This window comes from Podarcis filfolensis, assembly GCF_964270895.1.
Source record: "Podarcis filfolensis genome assembly, chromosome: 2".
NCBI classification, from domain to species: Eukaryota; Metazoa; Chordata; class Lepidosauria; order Squamata; family Lacertidae; genus Podarcis; species Podarcis filfolensis.
The window spans coordinates 86,819,373-86,834,814 of NC_139605.1; the positions used below are offsets into that span (position 1 = coordinate 86,819,373).

The 15,442-nt window shown below is 40.9% G+C and overlaps 1 protein-coding gene across 5 annotated transcripts in view; it reads right to left on the reverse strand.

The window, feature by feature from the left end:
• Positions 1 to 6,365: 6,365 nt before the first annotated feature.
• GLP2R (glucagon like peptide 2 receptor) overlaps positions 6,366 to 15,442 on the reverse strand; it is a 39,472-nt gene continuing 30,395 nt past the window's right edge. For 3 of the 5 annotated variants that reach the window (XM_083597922.1, XM_083597921.1, XM_083597923.1), the window contains 5 exons: positions 14,597 to 14,666; positions 13,102 to 13,190; positions 11,356 to 11,494; positions 9,968 to 10,009; positions 6,366 to 8,585 (listed from right to left, as the gene is read on the reverse strand). In XM_083597922.1, the coding sequence (XP_083454048.1) occupies positions 8,247 to 8,585; positions 9,968 to 10,009; positions 11,356 to 11,494; positions 13,102 to 13,190; positions 14,597 to 14,666 (679 nt within the window). In that variant the 3' untranslated portion in view covers positions 6,366 to 8,246. The remainder of the gene's footprint in view (positions 8,586 to 9,967; positions 10,010 to 11,355; positions 11,495 to 13,101; positions 13,191 to 14,596; positions 14,667 to 15,442) is intronic. The other 2 variants (XM_083597925.1, XM_083597924.1) reach the window with 1 other exon arrangement.

Genomic DNA, 15,442 nt, shown 5'->3' on the forward strand with positions numbered 1-15,442 from the left:
TCTTCGGGGGGTGGGGGGGTGAATAAAAACTGCTACCAGCCCTGTGAGTAGGTTTTAACTAGCAGCAGTTTCTAGAGCAACCAGGAAGCCAAGGGCCGGCTCAGCAGAGGATATTCTTGTTCTGCTTTACCTCAGAAGTTCTTAAAGGTAGATTGTTGCCTCAGACATGAGTTGTTACTCATAGAAACAGTGGTATTCACTGGTCGGGTGGAAAGCATGGAGACCGACAGTAAGTGGAACCAGAGCCAATGACCAGTAGAGTCATCATATTATAGTTTTGCCACCATCTGCCTCCCTGCTGAGTTTTACAGAGAATGACATTTCTTGGACTGGGTAGTTTTTGTTTTTATTATGTATTTTGTGTTTTCATATCCTGTTTTTATGTTGCAACCACTGTGAGACCTGCAGGTATAGGACAGTATACAAATTTTAATACTAATAACAATAATAATAATAACAAGGCAGCAAATCAGTAAATAACACAGCAGCTGTGCTTCTGTAGAGTATTACCTTGAAATTAAATGGATTATGAAGTTGCAGTGGGAAAAGGATGTAAGGTAAGAAGTCTCTCTCTCTCTGTGTGTGTGTGTGTGTGTGTGTGTGTGTGTGTCTGTCTGTCTGTCTGTCTGTCTGTGTCTATGCGTGCACGCAAGACTTCCTCCGGCTTACAGCCAATTATTCCAAACTGGCAATTCTGAAGTAAATTCCTTAGCAGCCTCTGCGTTTTGTCAAATATTCTCTCAAACAGAGAGTCTGAAGAAGGAGTCTTCTGCCCTTCAAAAACTGGGAGTAATTGCTCTTCCGATTATTATATTTGCTATGGGGATTGGTACCCTGACACTGAGTTTCTTACCCGGTGGCTTCATTGTCTGTTACAATTCACAGTGTCAGTTGGGAGCCATCATGTAGTGACCACGATTCACATTAAATAGTGTTCAACAGCAGGGGACGGAGAACTCATTTTGCAATGGCCAAGACTCATGTGGTGAATTCTAATTGAGGATATGGCTGGGTAGGAGACATTTACTAGGGGAAGACTGGTCCCTAAGGTGCAGAAAGCCATCCACAGCTTCCTGATAGGATTTGCTATTAAACTGCTCAGCTAAAAAGGCAGGATGACAAAGAGCAGCTTAATTTGCCACACTGGAACTGGGACGGTTGAAGGTCAGTCACAGATACTGATTTAGAACTAGACTCCAGAGTATAGGCTGGCGGGGCTGTGGTGGGGACAAGTGGGGCACTGGCCCATGGTCCAAACTTTCTGAGGAGCCCAGAGATCCACTGGCTGCTTCTAGGACCCCAGGCAATTGTACATAGAGCTGCTGCTACATCAGAGCAACCAGCAAACATTTGCTACACAGATGTTTCCAGAAGCTTCCAATAACCTGAGGTAGATAATTTTAGCAATTGCAATATTGGGTTGCTCTGCTTCTCTTCTGAGTGTTACAAAGGAGAATTCAAAACATGTCTAAAGTATTACTCTTCTGCATTCATGTTCTCCAGTTTGAATCATCCTCGATATATGGCATTACTAGAAGTAATTACAAATTGTCTTCTCACCCTCACCAGTACTGAGTAAAACCTTCTTTCATTTACTGTTGTACACTGGGACAGCTTTTATATTTCTTTAAAAACAGCCCTTTCAGTATGTTTATACCAAAGTTGCAGATTCCTGTGGAATTAGACAACACTTCTTTCTGTTTGTAATAATTTTACTTTTTCCATGCATGTCATTTAAGGTATGCACTTCTAACTTCAGTTTGACTTTTTGTGCCCTGCTTTCTAACTTTGCAAACCAAATGCTCCATCTTCTGAAGATTCAGTATAAGTAAATTGTAACTCTGTTTACAGATCCATGACTTGATTTTGGCATTAGAGATAAATTATGCCTCTTACTTTTAAGGAATTGTTTGTGGAAGGATGCCTAAATTACTCCTTCTAGTATAATTTGTTTACTTGTTTGGCCTTGGTGACCTCATGTTGATTGTAGTAGCCTCATAGCAATGATAGACTTGAGGTGCCAAAAACATCCTAGAGACTATGTCCCAGTCAAAGATAAAATACTGTGTCCCTTCAGATGCAGCCACATGGTCCAGGCTGGTTCATATGAGGAGATCCCTGAGGTTACATAGAGCGCAAAATGAGTCAATTTTCAGTTTTATGTGCTGATTTTTTATCTTTGCAGTCTGAATTAATCAAACTAGGCAGTAAAAGTCATCAGACTCTGCTTAGAAGATTGTTGATTACTACAATCAAGTAGAACTTTTTTTAAAAATGTGAATATGGTTTGCAAAATGTTATCTTGGTTCCTGAGCCATCAATTGGCTCTGGGAAATTTTCAAATCCTGAATTTGTACAAAATTTAGAATTTGTGTGATATTTCAGTTTTATGCAGGAATTATCTTTTATTTTACAGCACTTTGTTTTGCAAGTGTTTTTACACTTAATAATACAAATAACAATAATAAATAGTTTTCTGAAGTACCGGTAATATGTTGCATGGGAAAGCTTTTACCTTAGGTATCATATTTGGTATCTTTGATGGCTTTACTTACATGGATTCAGTTGTTATGTCACTTGGCCTGCCATGGAAGTCCTTTTTGGTGGTATCCTATGATAGCATATGCTCTTGGAAGAGTTACATACATCATAGAAAGGCACCAGAGTTGGGTGGATCTGGGGCTGTAAAATGGGCTGCATTCCATAAGACCATGGTACTGTTTCATAAAGGTCATTGTGTGAAGACCTGTATGACACAGTATATGGCACTTCATGCAATTTTCTATACAGAAGTCACTTCCATGTGGGAAATTCATCTTTTGTGAAGTCTTGCAGGTGATATGCAAAGCAAATAAAATCAAGGTTGTCCCCCCCTTTTATTATTCTTGCTCTGAGTAGTAAAGAGCAATTTTAAAGACCTAAAGTGTTCTTGGTGCAGATTGTATCTAGTCCATGAGTCAGAGTAAAGAGGACACCCTAAAATACATAGAATGCAAAATGAGGCTGTTATGTGCTGGTTTTGTACCTGTTTCCTTAAAGGATATATCTGCTATGGGATGATATAAAGAGAAATGAGTGCACCATTTTATTTTCTTGAAAAATGAATGAGATGGATGGTTGTTTGATTTGGATAGGTGGAGCCCTCGCTCTAACAAGATAAACATCATCAGTCTAGTTCATGGATAAATAACAGCAGTTTCGAAGATTAAAACTGCTGATTTATACAGTTGCAGTTTTTTTTCTACCGTACAGTCTGCAATCAGTTGAAGTAGCCCAAAATATTATTTTCACCTGGCCTCTTGGATTTGATTATATAAGGTCACTTGATTTCCCAACTCCAACCCCTCCCAATAAACAGGGAAAGATTACAGATGCATGAGAAAGCAAAAATGCAGCTCGCCAGAGAGTCTAACAGCTTCTGCTAAAGTAGCAGTGTGGAACTTGTGACCCTCTGCAGATTGTTGGACTTCAACCCCAGTCCCTATGGAATCAGCACAATCATCTATCTAGTACAGCAGGAGCAGGGGATCTGCCTCCCCCCAATTATTGGACTACAGCTCCCTATAGTGGCTGCAGCTGATGAGAGTTGGAAGATACCCGTTTTCTGACTCCCATATTACAGCACCTGTTTCACTCTGTGACCAAGCAGATGCCTCCCTCAGGCCCACAACACACACACACACACACACACACACAGAGAGAGAGAGAGAGAGAGAGAGAGAGAGAGAGAGAGAGAGAGAGAGTTGCCTTCCTCCCCCAACAACTAGCATTTTATGACATGCCGCAGTGCTGCTGAAGATGGATGTTCCACTTAGCCAGCATGACTGTCAGACATTGATAGCCTTGGTCTCTGTGAATTTGTCTAATCTCTTTTAAAGCCATCTAAGCTGCTTGCCATCCCATCTCATAGCAGTGAACGCCATAGATGAACTTTACATTGTGTACTTCCTTTTGCTTGTCTTGATCTTTTTGCTAATCAATTTTATTGTGTCAGCTCATTTTACCCATCTTTGAAACTTGTTTGCATTAAATCTTATTTGCCTCCTGCCCCTACATTTACCTAGTTTGGAAAGTCCCTCTTGGAGCCTTTTGTAGTCTGCTTTGGTTTTCCCCATCCTGAATAATTTGATGTCATCCTTAACTTTCTCCCTAGTCATCACAGACTTGTTTATGAGCAAACTGAATAGCACCAGATAGGGGTAGCTGAGGGGCAGCAGCAGGCTCGCCAGCGGCAGCCGATCCCACATTGATCTTTATTTCCCCCTTGTTCCTGATGTAGATCTGCAATCGCCCCTTCTTCCAAGGAGGGATGCCATTTTGGGTTTTGCCTCAGGTGCCAAAAAGTATTGGGCTGGCCCTGCCAGATACAGTACTGATAATCAGCTATTGTTTTCTTGCCTTCATTGAGAACTGTCCATCTGCTCCTGCCTTCCGTTCTTTAACCAATTACTAACCCATAAGAAACCTCATATTTTTATTCTATGACTACTAAGCATACTCAGGAGCCTTAATGAGGGACATTGTAAAATGCTTGTATCAAAATAATACACTTTCCCTTTATCCCAGCAATCACGTATTCTACATTCTAATCAGACTGGCACAGTTTTGTCAGTTTCCTTTTCATCTTTTGCATCTGCTGTCTACTTTTCAAATAATGATCTCCCTTTCAAAAAAAATTCCACATGTTTTAATTTATACATTGATTTGACAATTCATACAGAAAACCCCTCTAATCAGACCTGTGAGGTCAGTGACCCTGAGTCCAGTTCTCGTATTATTCCCTTCTGTGGATTATGTTTCAATATTCTACAAGATAATAATCTGGTGCTACAGCCTGTAACTGAATAGCTAAACCCTTCTAATGCCATTTTATTACTTTTCCTAAAGGTGGCCAACTGTCTCACCTCTACCTCCATAGTTTCCAAAACCCCACACAAAATACCTCCAAACACAATGGCTGGAGGCATTGTTTACTTTTAAAGTCCCTGTTGGTTTTTGTTATGTAAAAGAAAATGGTAAAAGGCATATATAAGAGGCTGTGAAAATAAAATCTTTTTTATATATATTTGAGAGAACTATCTTCTAAAAAAAATAAGTAACTTGCATCAGCATCCGTAATAGAAGAATAGGCAGTAGCCAATGTAACACCAATTTTTAAAAGGTTTCCAGGTAATTTAAAGCTCTTAGCTTACATCTGTTTGAGGAAAACTGGTGGAAAGCATGATTCAATATAAAATCATCAAGCAAATAGAATAGGAAGTCCTGCTGAAGAAGAATCAACATGGCCTCACCAAAGTAAGTCCTGTCTCACAAACCTTTTAAAATTCTTCAAGACTTTGGTATATTTATACAAGTGCCTGGTATAAATTGTGCACTTAGACTTTTAAAAAGTTTTTGGTAAGTTCCTCTCACCAAAGATTCCTTAATAAGCTTAGCAGTCATGATTAGTTTGAAGAGAGCTAAACCATTGGGCCAGGTTAGTACAACACCACATCAAGTCATTAGCATGGTTCATCAGCAAAATGAGCAGAGAGGAGCAAAGTGGTTGCAATCTCTTTTCTGGGAGACTTTACGCTTGCACATTCATGCTAAACCATGACTTGGCTTAATGTAACATGTGAACCAGGCCTAAATCCATAAGGTTGTTTTGAAGTCATAAACTTCGATACCTGATACAGAACTTGGCATTCAACTTTCATTTTTACAAAATAAAGTTTCCACCCCTTGGATGTACAAAAAAACTTTCTTGGTTTCATTGTTTTCATCTTAACATAAGAACTGATTCCATCTTTACCTATTCTGTCTCTCTCAGGTGATAATTAAAGCGCATTGCAATCTTCATGTCTACACAGAGTAATAAGTAATAGTCCATTGGGTAATATTACTGCCTGCCTATTTAGTGTGTTCTTATAAAAGCTGTGTGCCAGAGGGCTTTGTGTACAAACCACTCATTCCCTCATAGAGTAAAAGGAAAAGTTTTGCTTATTATCTGGGGAGTTGTCTGACCAGCATAATGATATGGAACAGGGACGTGCTGGGCATTCTCCAACTTCCTTTGTGTAAACATTAATTCAGCACGTCAACAGAGCGATGAATCCCAGAGTGCTCAGGCTGGTCTCAGAGGAACTGATGTTTTCTAGCATGTAGGCTGCATAAGTGTAAGTGCAATTATATGGAAATAAGTTCCATTAATTTCAGTAGGCTCTGAGTATAACTTTCCCTGGATTGCATCCAGCAGTGTTTGCAACTGGGTGGCCATTTTAGGTTCATCTCATTCAATGACACAGTGTTATTCCCTACCAAGACCTGGTCCTTGTTAGAGACTAGGAAAGAACTGCAAGAGCCATTAAAGACAGGAAGACAGGTTAAGCCAGCTGAAATTTTGTTTTAAAAAGAGCTAAAGAGCCATAAAGGGCAGGGTCTTTGTGTCAATGGAATCCTACAAAACATTTGAAAACATAGAACATCTTAGAAGGAAATAATAGCAACCCTCATGCAAGAAATCTGGATACGTACCATAAAATATACTTTGAAAGACGACTGGTCTTAAAAGAAGAATTGCACAAATGGCTGCAAAAAATCCACTGTCAAGAAGCACAGTCTAGAATGAATAGCATATTACCAAGCCACGTTATCGCTCTCAAGGACATGGACAGTATATCAACCAGGTTTCTTGAATGATAGCTTTAGCTGATCTATAACTTGCTTGATAAGGTCCTGGAGTTTTATTTACTTCAGGATTATTATCTATATATATATATTGAAAAGTGGCTCATCTGTTCTCCATAGGTGTGGCCACCTCCTGAGACTCAGCAAGCGGGATTGCAGAGAACGCTTGCTTTTCAAAGTTATGTATGGATTTGATCACTGATTTTTTAAAATATACTTGTACACTGCTTAGAAGTCATTGTACATTAAGCAGCACATAAATTAAGAACTAATTACACGTGACAAAACCAGCCTTTGGATTTCACAGTGGGTACAATATATAAGGAAGGAAAACAATTTGGCAGCTTCCCATTTTTAAGTCTGTGAAAATACATGTTGTAAGATCAACAGCTTGTGAAATAAAAATGACAACAGGTAACACAGCAGGCCTGGAGCTGTGTGGATACATAGCTTAGCAGTTGCTTGTGATTTCAAGACGGTGTGAAGCAGCTTCTGGTGGACCTAGGGTTACCCATATTTTCTCCTCCATGGGGAGAAAAGCAGCTTGGTGGAATTCTGAGGAAAGGCATGGCTGGTGGTAAAAGGAGCAAGCACACCACCCATTTGGTCCTCCACCTCACTCCCCAGGCTGCTGCTTCTTAAATAAAAATGCTGTATTGAAAAAATGTTACATGGATCTGGTTGCAAATTCTAGCTTGGCCCTTTTCTGCTTGCTTGCCTATTCACTTGTTCTCTCATTAACTCATCCTAAATTTGTAAATCACACCACACTGTCTGGCTTTTTGACAAATAGATGCATTTGGGTAATGTTGCCCCCGCTTCCTTCCCATTTTTTTTTCCATCTGGTGACTTTGAAGCTTCTCAGATTTTTCATCTCCAGTCATATCAGTTTTCTCCCTGTTAATCGGTGATATAAAGATGTTTAAATAAATTTGCAAAGTAGAAGTAATAATGACTCCTGTTGCAGGTCTGTTGGAAGGATAATGGAAGAAAGAACCACAACTTTGTATATTACATGTATTAAAAGAAGCATTAGCAGCTGTGCCCTAAAAACAAGTCCGTTCAGCATTTCATAATTTTTACAGCAAAGCTTGGAAAATGTGCTTATAAATATATACAATCCCACACGTTCCTAAATGTCAATCCTGTTCATTTAGTCATTGTTGGAATTCAGCTTCTTGTTTAACAGTATCACTTAAGCAATGGTTGTCCTTTCTGAGACGCTGCAGAGCAGTCTCATGGGATCAGATTGATGGCTCCAATAGTGGCGGTCAATGTTGGGAAACCTAAGAGAAACAGCAGGCTCTTTCAAGGTGCTCAGTCTATTCCTTTTATTCCTGATTTCATATCTGGTTCTTGTAGGACCAAGGAGAAGCCATTTCCATGCAGTTAGCAGGCTTGGCTGACTTTAATTTTGTCGGGGGGGGGGGGATTTACCTGGGAAGAGTCAACCTGGAGGAAAATGCTAAGAAGCTATTTTCACCATCTTTTTCTCTCACGGGCTCCCCCCCCCCCCAGTTCCAGTGGTTCCCACATGGCACACGACGCAAGATCCCTCATTGATCTAATCAAGTATCTCAGTTTTTGCTTTTGTTACAAATCGAAATCTCGCTTTCTTCGAAGACTTCCTCGGTCGTCTCCCCCATTGTGACTTCTCCTTCACTGCTGTCTGAGAGGCTTGCTCTGGGAATATGCTTTAATGCGAAGCTTAGCTCCGCTTTGCCGCCTGTCCTCTGCTTTGCCACTTGTGTGCTCTGAGGCTGAGTCACCTCCAGGGAGAAGCAATTATGGTTCGAATGCTCTTTCTTGGAACATCTCCCCAGGTGCTTGATGTTCTTTCCGAGAAAGCATGGCATGCAGACAAAGGGGGATGCCAGCAAGAAATGGGACCACTTCTTGCGCAGTTCAGCTTTTACCTGGAAAAGGAAGGAAAGCAAACAGAGCAGTTGAGATGGATTGCAGCATGTAGTATAAATGCTTCCTTGACCCGTCCTAGGGCTTCTGTCCTTTCAGATAAGCCTGGACTTTCTTAGTTCAGGTATGCTGTGGCTAGGTTACCCTACAGCAAGAGTAGGGAAGGGAATCTTTGGGTCTTCAGGTATTGCAGAACTCTAACTCCCATCAGCCCAAGCAAGCATGGCCAATGGCCAGGGATGGTGGAAGTTAGAGTTCATTCCCCACACCTACCCAACAGGCAGACGTCCTGACTGCTCAAGTAATTACTCTGAGACCTGCAGCACAAAGTACAATCTTAGGCCTCTCTGCAGTGTTTAGCACAGTACACCTGCTCCTAATGCCCCTTTCAAGAGGTCCTGATCTACTTTACACCTTTCCCCCTCACTGTCCCGATATGTTCTCACAGAACTCTGTGTGCATTTTATACAGAGAGCAGGTTTCTCATTGATGTTATCGCAATACAGTGGTACCTCGGGTTACATACGCTTCAGGTTACATATGCTTCAGGTTACAGACTCAGCTAACCCAGAAATAGTACCTCGGGTAAAGAACTTTGCTTCAGGATGAGAACAGAAATCGCGCGGCGGCGGCACGGCGGCAGCAGGAGGCCCCATTAACTAAAGTGGTGCTTCAGGTTAAGAACAGTTTCAGGTTAAGAACAGACCTCCAGAACGAATTAAGTACATAACCAGAGGTACCACTGTACTTGGACAGCATACACAGGCACTTACGAATAGTTGCTATTTAAATTACTTCAGCATGTTTTTTACAGTGCAGCAGCTGAATATTGCAAATATCACTCTGTTTATGCTGCTGCCTCCCATTCTCCACATATCTTTCTGCCATCCTTCATTCCTACCAGTTTCTGCTCCCTGCCCTCAGTGAAAAGGGGAGGAGAACACTTCCTGGAGAATGAACACCTTCATGTAATGGAATGTTCCCCCTTCCATTTGGGCTCAGCTCTACTCCAATCTGTTGCACATCAGGACAGGTTGGTGCCCCTCCTCATAATTAGAGGCACAAGGGTAGCATCCTGGCCTTCTGCTTGGCATGCATGGGCAGCTTATTGCAAGTTGATCTGTTTACAAGTAGGTACCCTATATTGCCGTTTCAAGGAGCAAGCTGAAAGGGGTCGTGTTACTTGCATGATAACTCCAACCACTGCAAGGAACACAACAGAAAACTGAATAACTCTTCAATATATACTAACTGATATAAAATGCCAGGTGACCACCAAGAACGTCACACAGGACAAAGTGCAAGCTGCACCAGTCAGTCTGTTCTGCAACATCTTCCAAGAGAAACAAGTGGTTAGAAATGAAGGTCAAGAAGGATATTTTACCTCTCCATTAGAAAAACAGTATAAAAGTGCTACAAAGAAACCCTGGAAGGGAAAAGAGAGAGAAAGTAAATTAGATCTGGATGAAATTTGCCAAGGTACAATTCAACTACAAGCTTATGCAATCACAGAATATTGTTCCTAGAAAACACCTGAAACCTGAGTCATCATGCTGCTAAATTGAACATTAACACAACTAACTTCCCCTTGCTCAAAAATCACCTTTATCTCTCAGGTATCATGTGATGAGGCACCAGTACCCAAAACTCTGTTCTATTTTTCTTAGAACAATTTTGCTCGAGGAAATGTCAGGCTTGCAATTTTAAACCACTAAGGTTGGTCCCACGAAATATATCACTTTGACCTAATCTGTGCATTTCGCATTAGGTTGTGCAGGAAATATTGCAACTGAAGTTTAGGGCAAAATTACATGTATAGCTTGTGAACTTAACCCTCCCAAGGATGTGTTTTTGAGACCTTGTAAGAGCAGTATCAAATTTAGCCAGTTTTCCGAAAGCTCAGTAGCTGACCCCCCAACCCCACTTAGTATTGACATGCTAAAAAGGTAGTAGTGCAAGAAACATGCATATTGGACTGATATACATCTGACTTCTTGCACCTGGTTCCTGCTGGCAAGAATTTAAGGACATCTAAGACTCAAAGCATTTCTCCTCAGGCAGATTTATATATGAAGATTGGAAGACACTGCATAATTCCCCATTAAAAAATGGAACTAATGGCAACTCTTTACTTAGTCCAAATGTCTCATTCTTTGGGACCAACAAATCCCCAAGCAAATCTGAATTTGTATTTAATAGTTAATGAACTAGCTGCAAAGTTCTTTATTGCATTTGTAGACTAGTACAGAATATGGTATACCACATGTCTTAAGAGTGATGACCATTTTTAATTTCTAATGCTTGCTATTCTGAAAGTTGTTTCCTGAATTGCTATCTCCTCAGCTAATTCATCGAATTACATAGTCTGTTCCCCAAATTTTCCAGCATTCGTTTGCAAACCCTTACCAGCTATTTATATTCAAGAACATTTTCCACAGAGTTCTTCTTGAGAACCATATATCAAAAAGTGCTCTCTCCCTCCCTCATTCGCTAATATTTCCAGCAACCATGGTTTACTGATGTGACTCTAGATGTCTAAAAGTTATACACAAGCAATTTGGAGCTTTCTCGGGTAAATAAGCATTATATTACAATAGTTGTAATATTCAACCCTATGTTGTCTTTTTATTTGAAGATTTTTTGCTCTCTGCTCTATCTATGGTTTTAGTATGAAGATTATTATTTCTTTTCTTTTCATCATATATATCAATTAATGCCCTTTTTTATTAATTAGTGGTAATCAATAATGCCCCTTCCAGCACAAGAACTTACTTGAAAGGAGCCCAGGGTCAGCTGAATGAATACTTTTATGTGCCTGGAAAGACCATCAATTCTTTCATCCACAATGAAGTTAAAGACAATCTCGTGAATCCCAAGCAATGGTATTAACACAAGGGTTGATCTTGCCAGTCTAAAAATAAAAATAACCATAAGAATGAATTCAGTCCTAGAGATAAACTGCATCAAGAAATCGCAATGGAATCATGATATTATCCACTCACTTCTGTTTGTTTGGTGCTAGCATTAGAATGATCAAACCTCATACATAGATATTGATATTTTAACACAGGGGTGGTGAATCTGTGGTCCTACCAATGTTGTTTGTCTCCCATCAATCCCAGCCAGTATGGCCAATTGTCAGGGATTATGGAAAAACAACATGTGGAAGGCCAGTTTCCCCACTCCTGTAATTAAAGATATATTTAAGGATTTTCGTCAAACCTCCAGCAACATGACATTGTTGAATTACAATTTTATCAAGAAGTTAAATGTTGTCACTTTGGACTGAATTGGAATAAAGGCTTTTTAACTGTATTATGTATCTGTATTACCGCTAACTACCGGTAACTACCAGTAACTACCGGTAACTACCGGGTTAAACCACAGAGCCTAGGACTTGCCGATCAGAAGGTCGGCGGTTCAAATCCCCGCGATGGGGTGAGCTCCTGTTGCTCGGTCCCTCCTCCTGCCAACCTAGCAGTTCGAAAGCACGTCCAGCGGGAAGGTAAACGGCATTTCCGTGCGCTGCTCTGGTTCGCCAGAAGCAGCTTAGTCATGCTGGCTCCCTCGGCCAGTAAAGCGAGATGAGCGCCGCAGCCCCAGAGTCGGACATGACTGGACCTAATGGTCAGGGGTCCCTTTACCTTTACTTTAGTGGTAATTATCATAGACTGTACTTTGCTGAATTTCATTTCCTTCTGACTTCACTGCTTACAGTCCCTGCCCTCCAGACATGTAGGTAAGTACCTGTAACTCAGGATAACACTTCATTCTTCTGAAGAAGCAGATTGTTATCCATAAAATCTTATGTCATAGTAAACTAACTTGCTAGTCTTTAAAGTGTCATTAGCCTTAACCTTTTCACCTTATGGGCATAAGTATGTTGCGGTTGTTTTGAGATGACAATTCACCTGAAGTGGTACAGCCCAGACACAGATTTATTGTCTTAGTGAGTTTACCATTATTAAACAAACTAGGCGCTTATCAGCCTTTTGTTTCTTCAGTGACCAACCCCAGCAAGCCACTGCCAGGCTGGGCTCATAAGAAAGCTAGCTGGTATTGTTTCCAGCCCTTGCTAAAGTCATGAATTTATGAGTTTGCTCAAATTCTAACCCTTCACTGATTGTTGAGATTATGAAGGGTCTGCCTCCCAACTCATAACAATAGAGACATGTTCTCTGATTACTATTGAAACTTTGTAAGTAAAATATTCACCTATGTGCAAAACAACATGACTGTGATATATTCTAGCCTAAGTATGTTGCTAGTGAATGCTTGTTGGTAAGATGTAACCAGGCATAAAAGTGCCTGGTGCAATCGGCCATTGTGCAACTCTGCCAAGATAGTTAGAATCTCGTCCAAACCTCTCTCTCCAGCACATGTAACAAAGAAAAATAGATATGCAGGAAATTCTTGTTTAGAATGAAGTGGAACATAATCAGTGGATTCTTCTTCCAGTTTAAAAGGTACTGTAGAAGGCTAAGTAGATAAGTACAAATCTGAGAATGTCATATTTACCTGAATTTATAATCACGAAAGCTCATTTGCTGGGCTTTAAGTTTGGAAAGTAGCAGCTTCACAATTTTTAGAAAGATGCAGAAGTTAACCTTCAAAGAAACACACCTCTTGGTTAGTTTCAGTAAATGCAATGAACATTATTTGGCTAGCAATGGGGCAATCACAAGAAATTAACCACAAGCAACAATTCACAGCACAATCTTAACCGTGTTTACTCAGAAGTAAGTCCTATTGAATTCAGTTGAGCTTACTCTGAGGTAAATATATTTAGTATTGCAGCCTCTTAATGTGTGAAGACATTGTTTCTAGAGATTTTCTACCCATCACATTTAGACAATTTTCCCTGCCATTTCTCTTAGCTCATTCTGTCCCCACCCCTGTCTTTAGGTCAGGCTTTTGATCCAAGATACTTTTGATCTTTATTAATGGTTGCTGGAACAGGGAGCATCAGTAGCGGATGGAAAAGAACACCAAGGACAAGTACCCTTGCCAATATCTTACGTATCACACACACATAATACCTGTATACATGTTTACATGCTCTCATGTATTTGAATGGGTATCATAGCATGTACCGTATTTTTCGCCCTATAGGACACACTTTTTCCCCTCCAAAAATGAAGGGGAAATGTGTGTGCGTCCTATGGGGCGAATGCAGGCTTTCGCTGAAGCCTGGAGAGCGAGAGGGGTTGGTGCGCACCGACCACTCTCGCTCTCCAGGCTTCGCGCAGCTCTCCGCAAGGCGCGGGAGCCCGGTGCTGGGCTCCCGCGGCTTGTGGAGAGTTGCCTGCATGCTGAAGCCTGGGCGCGCTGAGCTCAGCGCGCCAAGACTTCGCACAGCTCTCCGCAAAGTGTGGGAGCCTGGAACCGGGCTCCCACGGCTTGCGGAGAGTTGCCTGTTCTGGGGGCTGGGGTCAGGGGAAGCTCGGGCTTCCCCCGCCCCAGCCCCGCACCTGGGGGGAAAATAAATTTTCCCCCTTTATTTTCTCCCCAAAAAACTAGGTGCGTCTTATGGGACGGTGCGTCCTATAGGGCGAAAAATACGGTAATCTCTCTTTTTAAAATATAAATGCAAAAGCATTTGCCTGTTCATGTTCCCAAGACTATCTTGCTCATATCCTTCTCTGGGACACTCTCTGGTTCTCATTTCTCTGATCTTCTGAATTTTGAAGCTGATTTCAGTCCATATATTGCTTCAGAAAGTGCAGATTAAGTCAGTTCACAGTTTAATGCAAACTTCTCCCCCACCTTTAATCCCTGTCCTGCCTTGTGCCTTCCACAGCCATTTTTGTTCAATCAATCCTAGCTTTAAATTATTTAGGGTTAGTCCCGTGTCTTTATTTTGTAAAATACAGAGAGACACAAATCATGGAAAGGGCCAAGTCAGTCTCACTCTGCTGTGCACCAGGAGATGTCTCCCCTTGCAAATAATGTAACGAAAACATACCACCACAACTGTATAAAGTATTAATCAAATTTATGCCATGATGCTTACAACAATGGAAAATAAAATGGGCCCTCGAATGATCCACCAGAATGCCATGTTGTGATGTGTTGCCCAGCATCTAGGAAGTAAGTCGAAATTATTCTGTCAGCTCACATAAGCACAAATGGCAAGCCACATTATTTTTAAATAGATTTGGATAGGAACTGTGAACCTGGTTGCTTTTTTTTTTGCCAAGAGGACTAATCAGATTACTCATCAAGATTACATTTTTCAAAATCAATTGTAAACAATAATCCATTCCTAAGCAAGTAATCCCAAGGCATGCATTTTCCCATAACACAAGACCATTATTCGAATGGTCGTGGCCATAGTGGGTTGTAATGCAATTTCTTATTTTTATAATGAGCTTGCTAATGGAGGCTTAAGCAACTGATACCTATGGAAGCAAATGATGATGACTCATTTGTGTTCCACTAGGTGCATCTAAACGCCAGGTTAACTTCACTTAATTCCTTTGGTTTAGCATTAGCGACCAACAGGGTGTAGCAAGAGGTCTATTTATTAATTATACTTACATCCCACTCTTTCTTTCAAAAGCTCAGAGCAGCTTGTATCAAGTTCTCTGTAGCCTCTTGTTCAAGCCCTGATCAGGCCCACATCAGCTAAGCTTTCCTATACCATTCACAAGACTGGTCTTACTATGTCCACATAAATATCAATAATAGGGGGATTAGAAAATCAGAAACTGATGGTGCTTGGGTGTGTGTATGTGTTTTAGCGAAGTCACTAGCACTATCCGGCTATATACTCTAGATCACCATCTCCACAGCCTGTTTACAAATGACCACCACAGAGCAAAATGTTTGTCTGTATCCATCCGAAGACCTTTATTTA